The sequence below is a fragment of the Cherax quadricarinatus genome, chromosome 83 (assembly GCF_038502225.1).
Source record: "Cherax quadricarinatus isolate ZL_2023a chromosome 83, ASM3850222v1, whole genome shotgun sequence".
Taxonomy (NCBI): domain Eukaryota; kingdom Metazoa; phylum Arthropoda; class Malacostraca; order Decapoda; family Parastacidae; genus Cherax; species Cherax quadricarinatus.
The window spans coordinates 10024300-10047864 of NC_091374.1; the positions used below are offsets into that span (position 1 = coordinate 10024300).

Below are 23565 nucleotides of genomic sequence, written 5' to 3' on the forward strand. Positions count from 1 at the left end.
TTCAGAGGCGTAAGACCCCGGTCCAGTAAAAACCATGGGCCAGACGATTATACCCAATCCTCAATGTATGATTCCTGTGGACAGAGGAGAGGCCCTTCATACATTTTGTTGCCAGTTGACTATGTGGCTAGTCATATACCCCAGACATACAACTAGGAATGTCCCCAAGACAATGGCCATGAAACAAAAGTCGAAACCCTAAAAACAATAGAGGGAGCCTTGACATTAATTCATTACCCTATCCCGTAATATGTCCGGGTAACAAACACAACACATCCATTCACCGTTAATAGAGGCGGCCAACCATTCTTTAAGCTAATCGGCGATATTATGGACACTCGCAAATTGCACTTCCACTTTCCTTTAAACTAATGGATGACATGCAGGACGGAAGTGTGTTTTGTAAGAAACTAGGAAGGTGGTGAGGAAGACGGGGTTCCTGAAGACTAGGAAGGTGGTGAGGAAGACGGGGTTCCTGAAGACTAGGAAGGTGGTGAGGAAGACGGGGTTCCTGAAGACTAGGAAGGTGGTGAGGAAGACGGGGTTCCTGAAGACTAGGAAGGCGAGGCTAGGACGGTGAGGAAAATGGGATCTTGAATACTAGGAGAGGAAGAAGACTAAAGACAGGGTAATCCATGAAAACAAAGGGTATCCTTAAAGACTTGTAAGATTAAGAGGGTGAGATAGAAAGGATGTTCAAAAGATCTTAATATGAAGAGATGGACAAGATATAAAAGAACGGAGGGTAAGGAAGATGTATTGGGTTTAGTTACGGTAAGAATAGTAGAGCATGCATCAGTCTAGGCAGCAGTAGCAACAGCAGAGCAGCGTGAGTACAACACTGCTCTACTTACGTCACTAGTCACGCTACTAGAGCTGTAGAATGAGGAATGATGATGCATGGCACTCTTCTTTCCCCCCACCTCTTGGATGCCCAACAGGTCCATCACGCCGGATTTCCTAGGCAGTGGTGTCACCACGCTCGGACCTACAGCAGATGTGGTTGACGCAGACAAGGTCGACTTAAGACTCTTGCCATTGATGGAAGACGATCCTTCTATTCCACCGCCGCCGCCACCAATCTTGGGCTTGTACTTGGCCGCGCTGTAGACGTCAAGGTTGTCCTTCGACTTTGATTGAATGTTAGTAAGAGTTGCATTAGCGGCACTCGAGGTTTTAGGTTTCACAGACACAGACTGGTCGAGAGGAGATTTAGGAGTGAGGGCTGGCACATATGCGATGTTTGTCTCAGACAAAGTCTTGTTACTTACAGAGCTCGAGGTGTTCGTCGTGTTACTACTGTTCGACTGGTCACTCGTATTGTTACTGGTACTATTAATGTTCGAATTAGGTGGTTTAAATGTAGTGAACGTGTATTCCTGTTCTGGCTCCATGTAGTTTGAAATTTTTATTATGGGAGTTGTTGGCGATGTGGGTGTCTGAATACCATAGTGATTATGAGGTGTTCTGAGCAAAGAGGAACATAGTGATCTGTTGGATTCCATAAGGTCTAGTCTGGCTCTGACCTCTGAAGGAGAGTCCAGCAGTTCAACAGTGTTAGTTCTGGATAGGTCGAGGGTGGTGGGTTTGGCGGGCTTGCTGGATTTCAGAGGCTTTTCGCGCATGGCGGCTTTTTCGAAAACAATTGGAGGGTCGTATAATACAAACTTATCGGAATCGGGTGTGCTACGTTTGGACACGTTATCGGTGCCTTTAGCGGCCGTTCTGGCTAAGGCGGAGAGCACATCACCCGTAGAGGCACTGCCGTACAAAACTTTCCGGGGTGGTCCTTGACTCCCTTCCTCGTCTTGGTAGGTGCGGAATGCTGTTACCTTCGCGGCCATCTCTTTAACCTGATCATAGCGCCGCGTGCCTTGCCGTCCTGTACCATCATGATCACTTGAGCCAGCGGGTTCTTGCCCACGCTTTCGGAACTTGCGGTTGTGAGAACTGCCAATATTATGTAAAACGTTGAGGGGAAGAGAGTACATATTGATAAGCTGGGCCCGCTCTTTGCGGCGAGTGGATTCATCGGCGACGCTGTCTGGCGTTGCCGACGAGGTAGTGCTGCCAGTCTCTGTCTCCAGAGTAGTGGAGGAGAGGCCAGAGTACCTTTTCATAATTGAGCTAGTGCTCTCCCGTCCATCTTGAGCATCCGGCACCGTTACAGGCCGGGTAATTCTGTGTCTTGCGGAGCCACTAATAAGAGCACCGTCACCGTGGCGCCGTCGGAGCTGAGGGCTGAGGTTCCCTAATTTGAAGCTGCGACTGTCGATACACCTTTCCATTACATTCGGTGATTTAGACCCGTATTGGGACCAGTAGTCTGATTTTTTCGTGCTTACATTATTTCGAAGTACACAAAGTTCGTCGCTAGCCTCGTCCTCTTCATTACAACCACTTGTCAAATTATTTCTCCTCAAGAACTGACTAGGCTTGTAGCGGGCACCAATCTTATCGTAGTTAGGAGCTGGTGCGGAGTATGAGCTATAAGCGCTACGCAGACCATAGTCCGATTCCATTCCCAGGTCTGAAGCTGTTCGGTTGTACGTTGGTCGGCCGCCACAGTTCCCATATCTCTTTCTAGGAGAATCGTCACACTTATCAAACTCTGAACCGCCGTAATCTGTCTTAAAAGTTGAAAAAGATGAGAATGAAGCTGATGGAGTTAAGGCATTACCGCTCCTATACCCAGAAGAGGCTGTCGACCCGTAGCCAGAGCCATACTTATACCCGACATCGTAGGCCGATGAAGAACTGCCGTACTTATTGCGGGAAGACGTACCATCGAACTTTGAAGACCTGGACTTCACATCTGCGTAGAGCGCGGTGGTCTTGTAATCAGTGTAGCGCGGCGAATCCTCGTATTTGTTGTATTTGAGCAACATCGGATACTGGGAGTTCGAGGACTTAGTGGAGGAAGTGGCGCCAGAGCTTATGTTGTTACTGGTGTCGTGGAGGGGCACCCGGTCATCCCCAGACTGTGACACAGCTCTCACGCGGGAGGCGAACTTGCTGAAGAGGTTCGAACACCGATTTAGGATATCCCCCCCAGAGTCTTGAAGGATACTCGTATAGGAAGTTGTGGCGCTCCTGCCGTATTGCTGACGGGTGCGTCCGCTCATACTGGCGCCCGCCTCGCACGCCCACCCCCACCACAGCCTCACACCCCCTAGTCTCGCATAGCACACGTCACTTTTACACACCCATTTACAGTGGCACTAGTGACACAAGGCTGGGCCCTCTCCAACTAACACTTTTTGTTTGTCAAAACTATATGTTTATCATTTGTTTTCGCATCACAGTAAGTGGCGATGCCTGGAGAACAGGGCAAGCACCCGCTGCCCCCGCAGACTTGGTCTCCAGGCTCGGCGCGGCACGCGAGGTACCAGCTTCTGCGGCACTAGCAGTGGTAACTTAGCAGCCTCAAGAGGCAAGGAGGGGCGGGAGCAGAGTGCCGTGAAGCAGGTAAGTGAGTGGTGAGCAGAATGTAACTGAAGCACACCTCAGTACCGGGCACGCAGGGGCACACCAAGCCCAGGGGATAAAAATACCCAGGGCGCCGGCACTCGTCGCTAGTGCTGCTGCTGTCCGACCTGACACTACCATCATCCACTACCACCTTCACTTCCAACAATCCAAAATATTACCAACCTTTTGGTGAAATTAACAACCTCCTGCTGTAGTATATTTCCCTCGCCTACACATTACTCAGACTACTCGTACACCTGGGTATCAGCAGGCGGGCAAGTAAGCATACCTGCCTGCCCGCCTCCTCAACCCCTTCACTTGCTCGTACGCCACTCCCCCCCCCTTTCCCTCATATGCTCGTTCGCCACTCTTTCCCCTCACTTGTCCGTTCGCTTACTTGTTCGTACGCCACTCTTCCCCCCCTCTTTACATGCTCGCCCGCCCGTTCCCTTAGTTGCTCGTTCGCCAGCCCATCCCCTTCACCATCTCGCCTCGCCAGCCCGCCCCCTTCACTAGCTCGCCTCGCTAGCCCCTCCTTCATTAGATTGCCTCGCCCGCCCCCTTCACCTGCCATCTTCCTCACTACACTACCTTGACACTTGCAAACTACCATACACGACCCAAAGAAGGAAGGAGGAAGGGGGAGGGAAGGAGAGGGAAGAATATTATTTCTAAAGCAGCAAGACCAACTTGATCATCCATTTCAGTATTCTTCAAGATACCTTGTTAGTCTTACGTCAGGTATTTACAGTCTTGAAAGCTCAACAAAAGAATAATGTGTTCTTAAGGAGTCTCGATAATCCTACACACTCACTTCAGTAGTCTCTCAAGCCTTGTTTAGGCGGTATTTACTAAAGGCTGCCACCACCACCGCTAAGGTATTTCGAGAACAAAAAGACAATATCGTGACTGAAACAATACACAAGTAACCCGCACATAGGAGAAGCTTATGACGACGTTTCGGTCCGACTTGAACCATTAACTAGTCACACTAACACACGAAGGTAAGGGAGCCAATATATATATATATATATATATATATATATATATATATATATATATATATATATATATATATATATATATATATATATATATATATATATATATATATATATATATATATATATATATATATATATATATATATATATATATGCGCAAAACAACCACCGTGAAAGAGTAGTGAAATTCCAAGCGCTTTCGTGACTACTCACATTGTCAAGGAACTATGACAATGTGAGTAGTAGTAGTCACGAAAGCGCTTGGAATTTCACTACTCTTTCACAGTGGTTGTTTTGCATATTTTAAAATCACATGTTTACTGTGATCTTATTGCATTATATATATATATATATATATATATATATATATATATATATATATATATATATATATATATATATATATATATATATATATATATATATATGACACACTGTGTGAGAGTACCTGCAAGTATATGACACACACACTGTGGGTGAGAGAGAGGGGGGGAGAGTACCCACAAGTATATGACACACACTGTGTGAGAGAGGGGGGAGAGTACCCGCAAGTATATGACACACAGTGTGTGCGAGAGGGGGGAAGAGTACCCGCAAGTATGACACACACAGTGTGAGAGGGGGAGAGTACCCTCAAGTATATGACACACACACTGTGGGTGAGAGAGAGGGGGGAGAGTACCCGCAAGTATATGACACACACACTGTGAGAGGGGGGGAGAGTACCCGCAAGTATATGACACTGTGTGAGAGAGGGGGGAGAGTACACGCAAGTATATGACACACAGTGTGAGAGAGAGGGGGGAGAGTACCCGCAAGTATATGACACACACTGTGTGAGAGAGGGGGGGGAGAGTACCCGCAAGTATATGACACACACTGTGTGCGAGAGGGGGGAAGAGTACCCGCAAGTATATGACACAGTGTGAGAGGGGGGGAGAGTACCCGCAAGTATAAGACACACTGTGTGTGAGAGAGAGAGGGGAGAGTACCCGCAAGTATATGACACACACTGTGTGAGAGAGAGAGGGGAGAGTACCCGCAAGTATATGACACACACTGTGTAAGAGAGAGGGGGAGAGTACCCGCAAGTATATGACACACACTGTGTGAGAGAGGGAGGGAAGAGTACCCGCAAGTATATGACACACACTGTGTGAGAGAGGGAGGGAAGAGTACCCGCAAGTATATGACACACACTGTGTGAGAGAGACGGGGGAGGGGGAAGAGGAGAATAACAGGAGCAGAAGGTAAATGTAGCAGCGTAGAAGGTAAGAGGAAAGTAACAGAGGACAGAAGGTAAGAGAAAAGTAGCAGAGGGGAGACGATAAGAAGAAGGTAATAGGGGAGAAGGTAATAGGGGAAACCGAGAAGAGGCGTGGTGGTGGGTAGAAGATATGAGGGGGGAGGGAAGGGTAAAGTATGAAGTGGTATGAGAGTACAAGGATTGAGGGGAACTGGGGAGAGAAAATTTGAGGTAGAAGGTAAGAAGGGGGAGGGGGTAGAAGGTACGAGGGGGACGGGGTAGAAGGTACGAGGGGGACGGGGTAGAAGGTACGAGGGGGACGGGGTAGAAGGTACGAGGGGGATGGGGTAGAAGGTACGAGGGGGACGGGGTAGAAGGTACGAGGGGGACGGGGTAGAAGGTACGAGAGGGACGGGGTAGAAGGTACGAGGGGGACGGGGTAGAAGGTACGAGGGGGACGGGGGGACGGGGTAGAAGGTACGAGGGGGACGGGTAGAAGGTACGAGGGGGACGGGGTAGAAGGTACGAGGGGGACGGGGTTGACGGTACGAGGGGGACGGGGTAGAAGGTACGAGGGGGACGGGGTAGAATGTACGAGGGGGAGGGGGTAGAAGGTACGAGGGGGAGGGGGTAGAAGGTACGAGGGGGACGGGGTAGAACGTAAGAGGGGTAGGGTACAGGACACAAGAGAGAGGAAGGGTAGAAAATACTAGAAGGGAAGAGGGGGGTGGGGGGTTATAAAATAAGAGAAGATTGGAGAAAGAGGGGAGAGGAGGGGAGGCAGCGCTAGCTAGCTAGCTAGACAGGTCAACAACCTGGACGCTCAAAAATGAATGGTATGACGCCTCGGACATTCACCTTTAACCAAATGAAGGAAGAGTGGAGTATGCAGGAGGAGGAGTACCAAGCCAGGAAGAACAATCTTCTGGCTTATTAGCAACGCTGGATACATCAGCACTGTGCTGCAGCTGTGCTATTCTATATCATAATTGCGTAATGGCAACAAAAGCAAGCATTAAAGAACGAAAGGCACAATACCGTGACTGGAACAATACACAAATAACCCGCACATAGGACAAAGAAGCTTATGACGACATTTCGGTCCGACTTGGACCACTTTTTTTTACAAGTCACACTAACTAGTAAGCAGTAGCTAACGCGACGGTCTGGAGTTTTGAGACTCTCTGATCGCGGGTTCTATCCCCGTCCGTGGTATGGTTTGTTTGCAATCGTGTCATTACGATTTCGTGAGTCGAGTTAGTAAGCATTGTTTCCCCTGTCACGTTCCATCACAGAGGATGCTTTCCACGCACTGTTTAAATCTGTCAGTCTGAGCTGAGAGTCTCCAGTAGGGAAACGAGAATATCAAATATTTTCTTAAGGGTTCAGCAGCTACGGCAGCTTCAAGGGTTCCATTCCAGCAGAGCTGAAGTTATTATTTAGGAATTACCGTATCTGAGAAGAAATGGAATGTTCGTGAAAATTCCATCACATAGCAGACCAAGAAAATACGAGAGAGAAAAGGATGTGGGGAGAAAGGACGGGGAGAAAGGACGGGGGTAAGGGACGGGGAGTAAGGGACGGGGGGTAAGGGACGGGGGTAAGGGACGGGGGGTAAGGGACGGGGGGGTAAGGGACGGGGGGTAAGGGACGGGGGGGTAGGGACGGGGGGCAGGGACGGGGGGCAGGGACGGGGGGCAGGGACGGGGGGCAGGGACGGGGGGCAGGGACGGGGGGCAGGGACGGGGGCAGGGACGGGGGGCAGGGACGGGGAAAGGGCGGAAGGGAAAGGGGAGGAGGGAAGGGACGGGGGGAAAGGGGGGTGCAGAACTACATTATGACCTGTGATGGGTTACCAGAGTTTTGCTACTCCCGCAGCCCGGCCCAGGGCCAAGTTTGTTTGGGGCTTTCCAGGTCAATCAGGCTGTTGCTGCTGGAGTCTCAATTGCTCACATTTCCATTACAGCCTGGTTGATCCCACACTTGGTCGAGGTACTTGAGTTTTACAAAAATAACCCGCACATAGGAGAGGAGCAGCTTACGACGACGTTTCGGTCCGACTTAGACCATTTACAAAGTCACACTAAAGAAAAGGAGAGGAGGGGTATATATAGGCAGGGGGTGGTGGTAGTAGTAGTGGTGGTGGAGGTAGTAGTGGTGGTGGAGGTAGTAGTGGTGGTGGAGGTAGTAGTAGTAGTGGGGAAGACAGTAAGGAGGAGGAGGAGGAGGAGGAACCAGTCAAATACTAAGAAAGAGGAGCACTGCCAGGGAGCTAGGTGCCCACAGAGGGTAAAAGCAAGAACACAGAGGGGGGGGGGGATACATAATGAAAGAACAAATACACGAGGCAGAAGACAGACAACCCAACGGAGAAAAAGGAACGAGGAAAAGGGAAGAGGGAGAAGAAGAAAAAATAGGAATCAGGTTAAGTCACGGGTGTTCTGAAGTTTGGAGCATTTTACAATGTAGTGGGAGAGGAAGGCATCTACAGAGACGAAGCCAGGACTAAGATTCATACAAGGAAAGTTGTGTATTAGGGAGGATTCAACCAGACGGCGACTGTTAAATTTAGTTGGAAGTAGGGAAGACAGTTTTAGCAGAAGACCAGTCAATAGGATGGCTGTGATCTCTGACGTGACAGAAAAGAGCATTGTTAGTGTAGGCAAGCCTAACATTGCTTTTGTGCTCCCTAAGTCTGTCAGAAAGAGATCGGCAAGTTTCTCCAAAGTATTGAAGAGGACAGGAGGAACAAGAAATAGAGTAGACACCAGGAGCATCTGTAGAGGGAGGAGAGATATGAACGAGATTAGTGTGAAGTGTTAGTCTAGCGGAAAGTTTGATGTCTAAGGAACGGACCGAGTTGTTGAGATAAGAAAGACCGGAAATGTAGGGAAGGCAGAGGACAGAAGAGTTCCCAGGAGTAGAAAGTTTGGGAGAGAAGAAATTACGTCTATGAAATGGAAAGGTAGCCAAGACGGGAAAATGAATTATGCAGAGTGGAAATTTCTGATTGAAGGAACTGAGGATCACAAATGCGGAGAGCACGGAGATAGGAACACTTTTTTGAGAGGAAGCATAAGAAAGGTAGTGAGTGTACATGCCACTGTGCATAAGCTTGCGGTAAACGGAAAAGGCAAAACCTGTATCTGAGCGGTGGACATGAACATCAAGGAAAGGAAGCAAGGAATTAGATTCCCATTCAGTTTTAAATTTAATGGAAGGGGGCAAGATTATTAAGAGCTTCAAGAAATGGTTGGAAGAGACTAGTCATGAGGCCACAGAGCAAAGATGTCATCAACATAGAGCCAGAGTGAAGGGCGCACATCAATAGTAAGAAGAACAGCCTCATCTACATAAAAGCAACTTACAAAGTTTTCGACATTTGCAACAACTGCTACATTTCTCCCCTATCCACCTTATCACGTGCCTTTTCTAAATCCATCAATACAATGAAAAGTTCTTTACCCTTATCTAAGAATAGTTCACTTATTCCTCAGTTGGTGTAGACATGTCTAACCTACCCTAGTTTGGCAAGAACCAGCCTCAACAGCATGCAAGACAGCACGAGGCGACGGGAGGAAGAACAAGCTGGAGGAGGAAGGAGAATCACCATCACTAGTCAGAGGCTTATGTAGATTACTGGGCAGGAGAGGGGGGGATGGGATGGTAGTACGAGGGAAAGTATTGGTAGTAAGAGGGAAATGGGAGGAGAAGTGATTGTAATGGTGTTACGAGTGGTGTCTTTAGATGGGAATAATGTCTGCTGCCGCCACCCACTAAAACAGCCCCACACACACACACATCTGGAGAGTGTAGTGGTGGAGGCTGGATTCATACATAGCTTTAAGATGAGGTACGATAAAGCTCTTGGAGCAGGGTGTGTGTGTGGGGGGGAGTGGACTTAGCAGCGACCAGCCAAGAGGCCGGGCCAGGAGCTGTGAATCGATCCCTACAACCACATGTAGGCGAGTACATGTCCCATTAACACTTAGCAAAGGAAAGAAAAAACAACGGAGACTTGTGAGGGGTAGAATTGTTAATTTTACATCAGCCGCGTCAGCGGTGATTGCTTTAGTCGAGCACCTCGTAAGTTTCCACACAAAATACTCCTTTTTCTGATCCTTCGAACGTGGATGTGGAGCGACCTCGTATAATAGGCTAATCAGGTCTAGCGTGACTAAGATCCCTTATGACTTACCAGTGAATTAGGCGAGTTAGACTAATTTACTTGCATACAGAAATTTAAGTATTTGTTGCCTTCGAAAGAACTGAGATTGCAGTTTCATTCGGTGCTAACACAATACAACACACACACAACTACTCAAGTGTCTAACGATAAATGCCTTTAACAACTGGCAACACACACACACACACACACACACACACACACACACACACACACACACACACACACACACACACACAGTTACGCCAGTATATCAAATATAACTTACATAGCAAGGTTTTGAGCATCATTATTAATAATAAAACAATTAGTGTTAAAATGTTAAGCTTGCCACATGCACGTGCACCTTGCATAATGTACACCTACTCTGTAGACTAAGTTAACGACTCCAAATTAATATTAAACATCTTTAAATACAACTCTATAAAGATTTACAAATACACTATATTTTCCCCTTAAAACTTAATGTTTTGTATCAGTGTTAAACTACGATTTTATCTTCACATTATTAATTTATCGACAAGTTAATAAGTTGATAGGGAATAATTTTCATATAAAAATTCCCTTATGAGAAGATTTCATGGGTTACTTATATTTACTATTATAATAACGGGGAAGCGCTAAGAACGTACTTGTATATCAGAGGTATGGTAAACTATCAAATTTAACCTAGGAAGAGTATAACTCCAATTTACTGGATCAAGAGCACTTCAGGATCTGAGCACCCTGCTCTTGAAGGAGAGAGGCTACCTAACTTAATTACCCAAGTCTCCTTCATAACACGGTGAACATTCTTGCCTAAATTGCGTAGAAAGATGCGGCCGCTGCGCCGGACTTTATAAAGTGGTTAATGTACGGTTAAATAAATTAACTATATTAATTTGTACACTTATGTAACCAACTCGAACATGAAATATAATCTGTAAATAAAATTGCATTTAAAAGTTACGCCAGATAAAGCGTAATAAAGTAAAAGGCGTAAAATGAGGATGGGTTGAAACATGAAGCCTCATTAGTTCCTGAATAAACACCTGGTACTGGGTGTACTGTGAGCAGAGCAAGATGAAGGGTACGGTGTGGTGATGGTGTGCTAATAGCAAAATAAGTGGCTAATATGGAAACCATGCAAGAGGCGGCGGATTACGATTTTCACGATAAAATCCGGTGCTTGATGAACCTTACTTGTAGGGGAGGGGGGAGGTAACTCGTTAGAGAGTCAGGGGCAGGAGTGCGTGTCTCCAGGAGTCTACCTGGAGGGTGTTTGGGGGATCAACGCCCTCTCGGCTAATCGGGTACTGACTTTAGGTATCTGCCCAGCTCCGTCTTGAAGGCAGCCAGGGGTCTCAAGAACAGTCGCTAAATTCATGGCCTAATAGATCCTTTTCTATTCATAGTGAGCAAGTTCTTCACGTATCCTTGTTATCTATATGATCCAGTCTCTCTCCGTCTAACAACCATCCCACATAACATGATTTGATCTTTAATGTTTAAAGAGGAGAATCAGCAAGCCAGCGTAAGACCTGGGTCATATGACCAAAGCCTCCAGTTAGCGAGATCATCATATGACTAACACCTGCCTTATTATACACATGTCTTACCATACCACGGGTGGGGATAGAACCCGCGATCAGAGTCTCTGATCGCGGGTTCTATCCCCGCCCGTGGTATGGTTTGTTTGCAATCGTGTCATTACGATTTCGTGAGACACATGTCTAGTTTCCTGACAAATAAAATACCGCTATCTGTCTTGAGTTTCCAGCTTCCTTAATGAATATAAAGAATAAGTACCTCCTGCAAATACCTAGTTTTTTTACAAATCATTTTCATCATCTTCTATTACCTTTCACAACGGCGTTCTCTTCTCGCCCTCAAGCATAAATTTATGGCTTTCTTGTTTGCCTCTCCGACTAATGTCCTCTACTTTCTGTATATTTTTCACACACTTGTCTTTGCCTCTTTCCATCAGTGGTTGAACAACGGACTGTTTATTTCACTTCTCTTGGGTACACATTTCTTCCCTGCCTCCCGGCACCTCAGTGCTACACTACACTATGATCTCTGCTCTCTTTCCTTTCCAGTAGATCTCTTAGAAACCTCATTTGCTCACAGTTCCCTCTTCTGTGGTGTTGTTTATTTCTCTTCCCTAGTAAGCTCCTTTCCGGTTTATATCAACTAGTTACTTAGTGGAGGTGTATAATCTCTCCTATAATTAAGTGATGCATCCAAGTAAAGACCAGAGCCACTCTGGCCCAAGTCTCTTCTTGTACTGTATTCCATTCAGTTCCGGGATTAATTTTAATAGGCATCTTTGGATATTATCCAATTTCTGAATATATTAAATCTGAAGCAGGCATCATCGCTGTCTTTGGTTGGTTATATGTTTCATGACTCACTGACAATTTTTTTTTTTTGCCCGTTTGTATTTTCGCTTTGTACATCAGTCTCGGGTGGAGTAACATACCAAAAAAGTCTTTATTACTGCTAATAACCACCCTACCCCTGTATATCTTCCTCTGCTTCCGTGATTTTGTCAAAGGGTTGGATGCGTAAAGTAGGTGTTCGTTATCGTTAACGATGTATCTTATTATGAATGTACTCCAATGTCGTCTTCCCGTGTGTGTTGTGGTTGTCACAAGAGGAGAATCCACGAGAGGAAGAGGAGTGTGTGGAGGGAGGGTCGCAGGGATTGTGCGCAAGTCAGACATGGCAGAGTTCATCAGCCCCCAAGTGTCAACAAGGCAGTATTAGGGAAGGAGGAAAAGGTAAATGTAATGACTGCAGAATCATTATTTCCCGGACATCACCTTGACGATACATGACCCAACTTGAAAGAAATGCTTAGTTAATGACCCAGTTAAAATACTACTGCTGGAAGATAAGGTGGCGCACAGCTGAGGCTGGTAGCATAATCTGGTCTATAAAATGCACTGTGTTAGTGTACATTTGTCCCAGTATACAACTTAGTGCCTTGCCCACACCCACCACCATCCCCCCACATAATGTCTGCCCTCTGCCAAATGGTGTTCAGCTTGGTTTACTCAACCTTTATGCTCTCATCCTTAAATATCTGCATCATAAGCAATCTTTATCCCTGTGACTAACACTATAACCCTTGCCATGTTGGAAGAAGGTATGTGTTGCAGCAACTCCGCTCCAGTCATTGTCCGTGTCGCCTCTCCCCATACCCACCTGTCCCATAATCTCAACAGTAACACTTAAACTTTCTTATGTAACCTATTACTTAAAGTGACTTTTTCGAAGAGGAATGAATCAAGTGTTACGCCGAGTAGCTGGCAATCTAGTGCCCCTCCAACACTACACTGAGTGGGGATTGAGCCCATTACCACCACTGTTGGTCCCAACTCATACACCACTGCCACTATCACCAGCCTCAACATCAGCAGTGGACAACTCAATAATTTTCATTCTACTCCACATTATTTCCCCTCCCACACTCTCCTAAAGTTTAAACACTTCCCCTATCCTTCCGAACCCTTAAGTAATATAAAAATGTTACTGAAGTGTAGTTATTTGAAATAGGCGATTTCGTTGTGTGCGCGCGCGCGCGCGAGAGCGAGCGAGCGAGCGAGAGAGAGAGAGAGAGAGAGAGAGAGAGAGAGAGAGAGAGAGCGAGAGAGAGCGAGAGAGAGCGAGAGAGAGCGAGAGAGCGAGAGAGCGAGAGAGAGCGAGAGAGATAGAGAGAGAGAGAGAGAGAGAGAGAGAGAGAGAGAGAACGCGAGAGAGAGAGCGCGAGAGAGAGCGCGAGAGAGAGAGCGCGAGAGAGAGAGCGCGAGAGAGAGAGAGAGAGAGAGCGAGAGAGAGAGAGAGAGCGCGAGAGAGAGAGAGAGAGAGAGAGAGAGAGAGAGAGAGCGAGAGAGAGAGAGAGAGAGAGAGAGAGAGAGAGAGAGAGAGAGAGAGAGAGAGAGAGAGAGAGAGAGAGAGAGAGAGAGAGAGAGAGAGAGATAGAGAGAGAGAGAGAGAGAGAGGAGGATGAGATGCTTCCGGCACCCCAGAGAGAGTATTCCTTGTTTTTAATACTGCGTGTTGCCTGATGCTCCACCATCACGTAACTCCTCGTTCAATCAATCCCACCATTTCTCTCAACGAAACTAATACACAATCACGATTAAATAATATCTTTAAAGCAACAAACTGTGCAAGGAGTAATGTGGGCCTATCCTGTGTGTGTCGAAGACCTGGTCATATACCAAGTAAAGCCTCTGTCCTCCCTGGCGCTAATGATCACACTGGTTTAGCGATTCATAAAAATATAAGGCAGACCCGCGAGTCTCAAAACAAGTCCACATTCTTTTAAGAATTTTGTACACCCACAGTGACTTAACAGATGACTGGCCCCTAGTACTCCTTACCTGTGACCTGTTTCAGGAGATTCTACTCTCGTCGACCAGGCTGACTGCCTGGTCAACCAGGTTATTGCTGTTGGAAGACCGCCAACCCCCACAAAACACTGTTAAATAATCTTAATGAATGTCTGTCGATGAATAAACAGAAGAATGAACGGGGATTTGAACCATGAGTCATGCGAACATACAAGAGACAGATGACGCATTAACGATTAATGGCAAGACATTGCATTATGTAGCTATCCATGAGAAAATGAAAATTCACGGAAATATGTAAAAACAAAAAATCTTGGGGAATGAGAAAGCTGCTGTAATGCTTATTGCTCAACATTTTTCTCGGCGGTAAATCCAATTTAGGATGATAAAGCGTTATCGGGGAAAACTTGTATTGAGCAGGAGACTATTATGTATTTCTGGTTAACATCTGGAGTTGGCAGTGTCAGAGTCAGACAGGGAAACACCCTTCCCCCTCCTCTCTCACTCTCCCTCTGACAGCACCAAAGAAAACACACCAGTAAGATTGCCCCCTCCCCAACCTCCCCCCCCACACACACAAAGAGGGGGGGGAGAGAGAAACCACAAAGGAGCGGTAGTAAAATACCCGTTTCCATGTAGTGTGCCAGCCAGTCAGGTGTTACAACAGGTAGCACCCATCCCCCAGGGCAGCCAGCCAGGTGTTATAACAGGTAGCACCCATCCCCCAGGGCAGCCAGCCAGGTGTTATAACAGGTAGTACCCATCAGCCAGAACACAGCCAGGTGTTACAACAGCTAGCACCCATCCCCCAGGGCAGCCAGCCAGGTGTTATAACAGGTAGTACCCATCAGCCAGAACACAGCCAGGTGTTACAACAGGTAGCACCCATCCCCCAGGGCAGCCAGCCAGGTGTTATAACAGGTAGCACCCATCCCCCAGGGCAGCCAGCCAGGTGTTATAACAGGTAGTACCCATCAGCCAGAACACAGCCAGGTGTTACAACAGGTAGCACCCATCCCCCAGGGCAGCCAGCCAGGTGTTATAACAGGTAGTACCCATCAGCCAGAACACAGCCAGGTGTTACAACAGGTAGCACCCATCCCCCAGGGCAGCCAGCCAGGTGTTATAACAGGTAGTACCCATCAGCCAGAACACAGCCAGGTGTTACAACAGGTAGTACCCATCAGCCAGGCCACAGCCAGGTGCTACAACAGGTAGTACCCATCAGCCAGGCCACAGCCAGGTGTTACAACAGGTAGCACCCATCCCCCAGGGCAGCCAGCCAGGTGTTATAACAGGTAGTACCCATCAGCCAGAACACAGCCAGGTGTTACAACAGGTAGTACCCATCAGCCAGGCCACAGCCAGGTGTTATAACAGGTAGCACCCATCAGCCAAGCTACAACCAGGTGTTACAACAGGGAGTACCCATCAGCCAGGTGTTACAACAGGTAGTACCCATCAGCCAGGCCACAGCCAGGTGTTACAACAGGTAGTACCCATCAGCCAGGCCACAGCCAGGTGTTACAACAGGTAGTACCCATCAGCCAGGCCACAGCCAGGTGTTTCAACAGGTAGCACCCATCCCCCAGGGCAGCCAGCCAGGTGTTACAACAGGTAGCACCCATCAGCCAAGCCACAGCCAGGTGTTTCAACAGGTAGCACCCATCCCCTAGGGCAGCCAACCAGGTGTTACAACAGGTAGCACCCATCAGCCAAGCCACAGCCAGGTGTTTCAACAGGTAGCACCCATCCCCTAGGGCAGCCAGCCAGGTGTTACAACAGGTAGCACCCATCAGCCATGCCACAGCCAGGTGTTACAACAGGTAGCACCCATCAGCCAGGCCACAGCCAGGTGTTACAACAGGTAGCACCCATCAGCCATGCCACAGCCAGGTGTTACAACAGGTAGCACCCATCAGCCAGGCCACAGCCAGGTGTTACAACAGGTAGCACCCATCAGCCAGGTGTTACAACAGGTAGCACCCATCAGCCAGGCCACAGCCAGGTGTTACAACAGGTAGCACCCATCAGCCAAGCCGCAGCCAGGTGTTACAACAGGTAGCACCCATCAGCCAAGCCACAGCCAGGTGTTACAACAGGTAGCACCCATCAGCCAAGCCACAGCCAGGTGCTGCAACAGGTAGCACCCATCAGCCAAGCCACAGCCAGGTGTTACAACAGGTAGCACCCATCAGCCAAGCCACAGCCAGGTGCTGCAACAGGTAGCACCCATCAGCCAAGCCACAGCCAGGTGTTACAACAGGTAGCACCCATCAGCCAAGCCACAGCCAGGTGCTGCAACAGGTAGCACCCATCAGCCAAGCCACAGCCAGGTGTTACAACAGGTAGCACCCATCAGCCAAGCCACAGCCAGGTGTTTCAACAGGTAGCACCCATCCCCTAGGGCAGCCAGCCAGGTGTTACAACAGGTAGCACCCATCAGCCATGCCACAGCCAGGTGTTACAACAGGTAGCACCCATCAGCCAAGCCACAGCCAGGTGTTTCAACAGGTAGCACCCATCAGCCAAGCCACAGCCAGGTGCTGCAACAGGTAGCACCCATCAGCCAAGCCGCAGCCAGGTGTTTCAACAGGTACCACCCATCAGCCAAGCCACAGCCAGGTGTTACAACAGGTAGCACCCATCAGCCAGGCCACAGCCAGGTGTTACAACAGGTAGCACCCATCAGCCATGCCACAGCCAGGTGTTACAACAGGTAGCACCCATCCCCCAGGGCAGCCAGCCAGGTGTTACAACAGGTAGCACCCATCAGCCAGGCCACAGCCAGGTGTTACAACAGGTAGTACCCATCAGCCAAGCCACAGCCAGGTGCTACAACAGGTAGCACCCATCAGCCAGGCCACAGCCAGGTGTTACAACAAGTAGCACCCATCAGCCAAGCCACAACCAGGTGTTACAACAGGTAGCACCCATCCCCCAGGGCAGCCAGCCAGGTGTTACAACAGGTAGCACCCATCAGCCAAGCCACAGCCAGGTGCTGCAACAGGTAGCACCCATCAGCCAGGCCACAGCCAGGTGTTACAACAGGTAGCACCCATCCCCTAGGGCAGCCAGCCAGGTGTTACAACAAGTAGCACCCATCAGCCAAGCCACAACCAGGTGTTTCAACAGGTAGCACCCATCCCCCAGGGCAGCCAGCCAGGTGTTACAACAGGTAGCACCCATCAGCCAAGCCACAGCCAGGTGTTTCAACAGGTAGCACCCATCCCCCAGGGCAGCCAGCCAGATGTTACAACAGGTAGTACCCATCAGCTAGGCCACAGTCAGCCTCAATTACTAAACAGGTCCACATATATAATGCATGGCAGCTCACGCACATTACGCTAAATAATTCGTTTGGCAATGAATTCCACTCCTGTAACTGTGAAATTTAATTACGTTAAATAATAATTTGCTTTGAGCGAGAACTAAGGGCTATGTGAGCCGCTCAACTACTCAGAAAAAGAGCAATGCATCATTAATATACCTATGACCACTTTCGCGAGTCTTCCTACTCCTGCAACCCGGCTTGCAACAGGCTTGTCTGTTATTTGCCTGGTCACCCAGGCTGTTGCTGCTGACGGCCTGTTACCTCACATATCCACAGCCTGGATGATCTGGTACTATTTTATAAACAAAAAACCAAGTGTTTTTTTTTAAACACTAATTCAAGGTATAGTTTAAGTTAATTGGTCTCCAGCGGACCATCCCCACAAGGAGAGCGACGCCATAATTGCAATAACGCACGATCGCACTGCAATAAAACATTAAATTCCACACTAACAAGAATTTGTCGAACATATATGTCGTGACGAATAGGTAACACTTGCGATTTTGGCTTAAATAGCAACGCTCTTCTTGCCGAATAAGGCATGCGAAAATTTGTGTATGCAATAATTTCGAAAAAATCATTGTGAACCTAACGAAAAAAATAACATTTAGTTGGATTAGGCTAAATTAAATTGAGCTTGTTATAATAAGGTTAGGTAAGCTTTCTAAGGTTCTTTTTGGTACAAAATTATTAATTTTTACATTAACATAAATGGGAAAAAAAATCTTTAAACGTATAAGAGAAAATATTAGAAAGGACTATTTTAAACGAGTTCTTGATAAATGAACAGTTTTACCTATTCGGCACGATAAAATTTATATATATATATATATATATATATATATATATATATATATATATATATATATATATATATATATGTGTATATATATATATATATATATATATATAATATATGTGTGTGTGTGTGTGTTATTATACATACGTCTGTTTTAACTGCCCAAAGCTCTATTTCTCGCCCAAATCTTGAAACCTGGCACAAGTTACATGCAACTTATCTCTGCATGTTACAAACTGTACACCTTCTGATATGTTTAATTTTTCACCCTTCCCACAGATTCTATTTATGATCAATATTCTGACAGCCTAATAGTTATCTGCTCGAGTAAATGAACCTGGGATGTTCCATCAGCTGGTAAGCAAGTTTTTAAATTTTTTTTTGCTATGCAGGAATGCATAACAGTTTTACTGACTCGTGTGACCTAAGTCACAGGTCAATGACAAAGAGGGAGAACCACTCGTATGTAATTTGTAATACCTTACTATCTAATTTGTCTTGTCAAGCCTTTAAATTAGATTGAGAGAGGAGATTTCTGGCATTTGGACTGGTGTTGACGATTTTCACTGGGAGGAGTTTTGAATTCCGACAGCTACTGGCACACTACTGTTGATCCCACTATGACAGTCAAAACCGAAGCTTTCACATAATCCGGATTTCAACAAGGATTTCAGTCACAAGTACAACAGCTTTTTTTTTAATACAAAACCACTGTACATGTATTAAACTGAAGGAGAAAAAAATTTTGTGACTAGTTAGTATTTAATAGGCAACTACGTGGACGGGAAAGAACGGTAAAGATGCCCACGCTGGCCAATAGGGGACACAACTACATACACAGCAAGAAGAACAAGAAGAAAAAAGGTTTGACAGGATTTTTCGTACCAACAATCGGGATAGCAGGGAGTCACAATCGTAAACTGGGGGGAGGGGGGGAGTGGACCGAAAGGGATACTAGGATTTTTTTCTTGACAGAGTGGTAGATCAATAAAATAATGACTCAACCATTTACATTTTATTTATATTATGAACAAATTACTGAAGACAGGATATGACGAGTATAGCTGTGCTCCTGTATCAATAATACAAATAATTACCAATCAGAAGATAAATAGGTAACTCTTAATCAGGAGACTACAAACAGGTAATTCCCAAACAAGATATTACAAATAGATCGTAACAGACGTAGCCATCAACAAGGAAGACGTGTTTTGGACTGAACAGCGATACCTGAAGGGTGTTTCCAAGGGGGAAGGGGGGGTGTCAATGCCCTCGCGGCTAGGTCCCATACCAGGTCTCCTGAAAGATCAAGGCTTGATCAACAAACCTGTTCCTACTGGCTGCACACAGTACAACGTACGTATCACAGCCCGGCTGGTCGACACTGATCTGAGGAACATGTACAATTCCAGCTTGAAGACTGCCAGAGGGAGGGTGTGGAAGAGCCAGGAAACTCAAGCTCTCTCTCAGCACAGTCGCTGCGGCCCTTGTTTGTAGTGGAGGCACTTCGCACCGTTTGTCGTGTTTCTTGCCATACAGTGTGATTTCGGTGTTCACATTCGGAACCAGCCCCTCCAAGATTTTCCAGGTGCAAAAATTATGTATCTTCCTCACCTTTATTCCACGGAATACAGCTGAAGGTACTTCAAGCGTTCCCAGTACTGAGTGTAGAGAAGCAGTGTAAGTTCTCTGTACGTTTTCTAGCTCACAATCTCGCTTGCTTTTATGGAGGGGCCGTCAGAATACTCCAGCCTGGAGAGAACAAGTGTTTTCTCTACAATTATTTAAAACTTACGTAATGAGACAATGACCAATTGTGTGTAGAGCAGCAGCGAGGGGAAGGAATCAAGGGCGGTGTCGACAGAGGATGATCAAGACAAGGGTGACACATGAGCAACTTCAGTGTCAGTGTTAGTGACAATGGTTTCAATTAAACGAAATTAATTACATCAGCAAAGTGTTGCAACGTCGATTTCTACATACGACTGCAACATACCATAAGGTGGATAAATGCAATAATACATGAAGTTTTAAAGCACGAAAAAAAAAGTGCACACATTAAATAGTCAAAGAATCTTTCATTCCAGTGTCAGTCACACATTTTTCGTTCTTAGCCAAAAGTGATATATTGACGTTGATTAGGATAATGGGTTGCTACATGTTAAGATACGTTGTGGTAGCAGAAGTTAGGTATGTTTTCGTACACCTAGTAATTAAATATCCGGCTGAGCATCGCGACCTAAAACATGGAAAACTCGACCTAGTGACATGTTGGCAACCTTGACGGATGTAGGCACTCCCGTCCCACACTACCACCACTACTCACGTTTCCTTCCTCATTAACCAACCTAAATTTTTATTATATATATATATATATATATATATATATATATATATATATATATATATATATATATATATATATATATATATATATATATATATATATATATATATATATATATATTGATATATATATATTGTAACCACGGACGAGTGGTATTTAATCAACACTGCGACTAGCCGAGGACTAACCCATGTCGTGTTGGCCCGCCTCATGGTGAGCGAAAATCACACAACGCTCTAACCCGCAGGACCACCAAATCCTGGTCCTGTGGGTTAGAGCGTAATGTGATTTTCGCTCACCATGAGGCGGGCCAAAACGACATGGGTTAGAGTCCTCGGCTAGTCGCAGTGTTGTTACTCATATGTATGTACGTATGTATGTGTGTGTACTCACCTATTTGTGGTTGCAGGGGTCGATTCATAGTTCCCGGCCCCGCCTCTTCACAGGCCGCTACTGGATCACTCTTCCTGCTCCATGAGCTTTATCATACCTCTTCTTAATGCTATGTATGGATCCTGCCTCCACTACATCGCTTCCCACACAATTAAACTTCCTGACAACTCTGTGACTGAAGAAATATTTCCTAACATCCCTGTGATTCATCTGAGTCTTCAACTTCCAACTGTGACGCCTTGTTGCTGTGTCCCATCTCTGGAACATTCTGTCTGTCCACCTTATCGATTCCTCTCGGTATTTTTTATGTCGTTATCGTGTCCTCCCTATGTCTCCTATCCTCCAGTGTCGTCAGGTCAATTTCCCTTAACCTCTCCTAGTAGGACATACCCCTTATCTCCGGGGCTAGTCTTGTTGCAAACCTTTGCACTTTCTCTAGCTTCCTTACATGCTTGGCTAGGTGTGGGTTCCAAACTGGTGCTACATACTCCAATATGGACCTAACGTACACAGTGTACAGGGTCCTGAACGATTCCTTATTAAGATGTCGGAATGCTGTTCTTAGGTTTGGTAGGCGCTCGTATGCTGCAGCAGTTATTTGGTTGATGTGCGTCTCAGGAGATGTGTGTGTGTGTGTGTGTGTGTGTGTGTGTGTGTGTGTGTGTGTGTGTGTGTGTGTGTGTGTGTGTGTGTGTGTGTGTGTGTGTGTGTGTGTGTGTGTGTGTGTGTGTGTGCGCGCGCGCGCGCGTGCGCGCGTGCGCGCCTGATTACCTGCCTGCCTGATTGCCTGCCTGCTCCAGCGACTCAGCGCCGCGGCTCAGATTACGGTATCGTCCTGCTGTATCCTGGGCACATGCCCCAGCTCTGAGGAGCTGGATGAGATTTTCGCATTGTAATCTGTGATAAACATGCAGCAATATGTACCTGAAATGCATCCCTCAACCCTCATGTACTGTAGATGCCATCTCTATACCAGCAATGTATCTTAAGTTTTGTGACAGAATAAACACATTCTTGGGAAGGCAGAATACCAGCGAGCAATACAAAGACGCGGGGCAACTCAGATTTATAAAAATGAGTGAAATTTTGTCTAACAAAAGCTTGGTATTTTTTGTTGTACTATCTATAAATACATTTAAAAGGCAAACTCATTTTATAAGTCGATGTTCCAGAAAATGAGGAGGGATAAGAGAGGAAAAGGAAAAATGGTAGTGGGAGGAAGGGGGAATTGGATGAACGCGTGAGACTAGAACAGATTGATGAGGGTACCATTAAGGTGATAGAGACACGAGAGGGTGAAATGAATGGCTCTGTGTTACTGTGAGTCGATAAAGTTGATTAATGTACGTGTCAAACGTGGAGCTTGATGGTGAGTGGTGGTGGTTGTTTGCCTGGAGTAGATGTGATGGTGATTTAATGAGTATGGGGGATAGCTGATAGTGGGTTATGAGTGGTAGGTTGTGGGGTAGATGTATTATTGTTGATATGTGTAGGGATGGCTATGAATTAAGGTAGATGTGCTAGTGGGTGGTGAGTCGGGTAATGTCAGTGGTGGTGATTTCTTGTGGGTGGGGTTGTGTTGGTGGTGATTTCTTGTGGGTGGGGTTGTGTTGGTGGTGATTTCTTGTGGGTGGGGTTGTGTTGGTGGTGATTTCTTGTGGGTGGGGTTGTGTTGGTGGTGATTTCTTGTGGGTGGGGTAGATGTGTTGGTGGTGATTGCTTGTGGGTGAGGTAGATGTGTTGGTGATGGTGATTTATTGTGCGGGGGATGACTTCGGTGGGTGTTCCTAAGTGGTATTCAACTATTAGTACCGCCCTAATAGTAGTTGCAGGGGTCGAGTCTGCTACTGGTCCTGCCTCTTAAACTGACCGCTAATAGGCTTACCGTAGCCAGGCTTCTTGAGCCTTGACATACCTATTCTTAACTAAAGGCTTATGTTATTCTACCTCTTGGAAACACTGTCGGCCTAAAATCTGTAATACATGGATAAACAAACAGTATGGCATTCAATAACACTTGAAAGGAACCAGGAGGTAAAGTCAGGCAAGCATCAAACCACGATACTTGCTACCAGACTCCAGAGTTGAACTGGAAACAACCAATGACTGCCTTATCAGACACACACATGTTACCTCAACACAATCCCAACAAATAATATTACATTTTTGCAAATACAAAAGGCCTTAAACCAAGCAACAATAAAATATCATTTATTAATGGACTCCTCGTCAAATACGTTTGCAGTGTCCACAGACTCATAAAAGACTGCTTCGATAACAGTCTGACTGATGAGGACATCAACCAGATGGCCTGGTCAGGGACCTAGCCGCGGGGACGATGACCCCCTGGAATATATTTAAGTAATTATCGAGTGGTTCTACCACTTCCTGACCACTTTGAAGCAATAGAAATATTTCCTAACATCCTGTACCTTCATGCTGCAC

At 46.5% G+C, this 23565-nt stretch overlaps 1 protein-coding gene across 7 annotated transcripts in view; it reads right to left on the reverse strand.

Annotated features, from left to right (window-relative positions):
- Window positions 1–23565, reverse strand: part of LOC128702095 (probable serine/threonine-protein kinase dyrk2) — a 148904-nt gene that overhangs the window by 99317 nt on the left and 26022 nt on the right. For 2 of the 7 annotated variants that reach the window (XM_070102818.1, XM_070102814.1), the window contains exon 1: window positions 855–3579. The exons of 1 other annotated variant lie outside the window; for it this stretch is intronic. In XM_070102818.1, the coding sequence (XP_069958919.1) occupies window positions 855–3125 (2271 nt within the window). In that variant the 5' untranslated portion in view covers window positions 3126–3579. Of the gene's footprint in view, window positions 1–854; window positions 3581–23565 lie in introns of those variants that run through there. 4 more of the 7 variants (XM_070102816.1, XM_070102817.1, XM_070102815.1 and 1 more) reach the window with 4 other exon arrangements.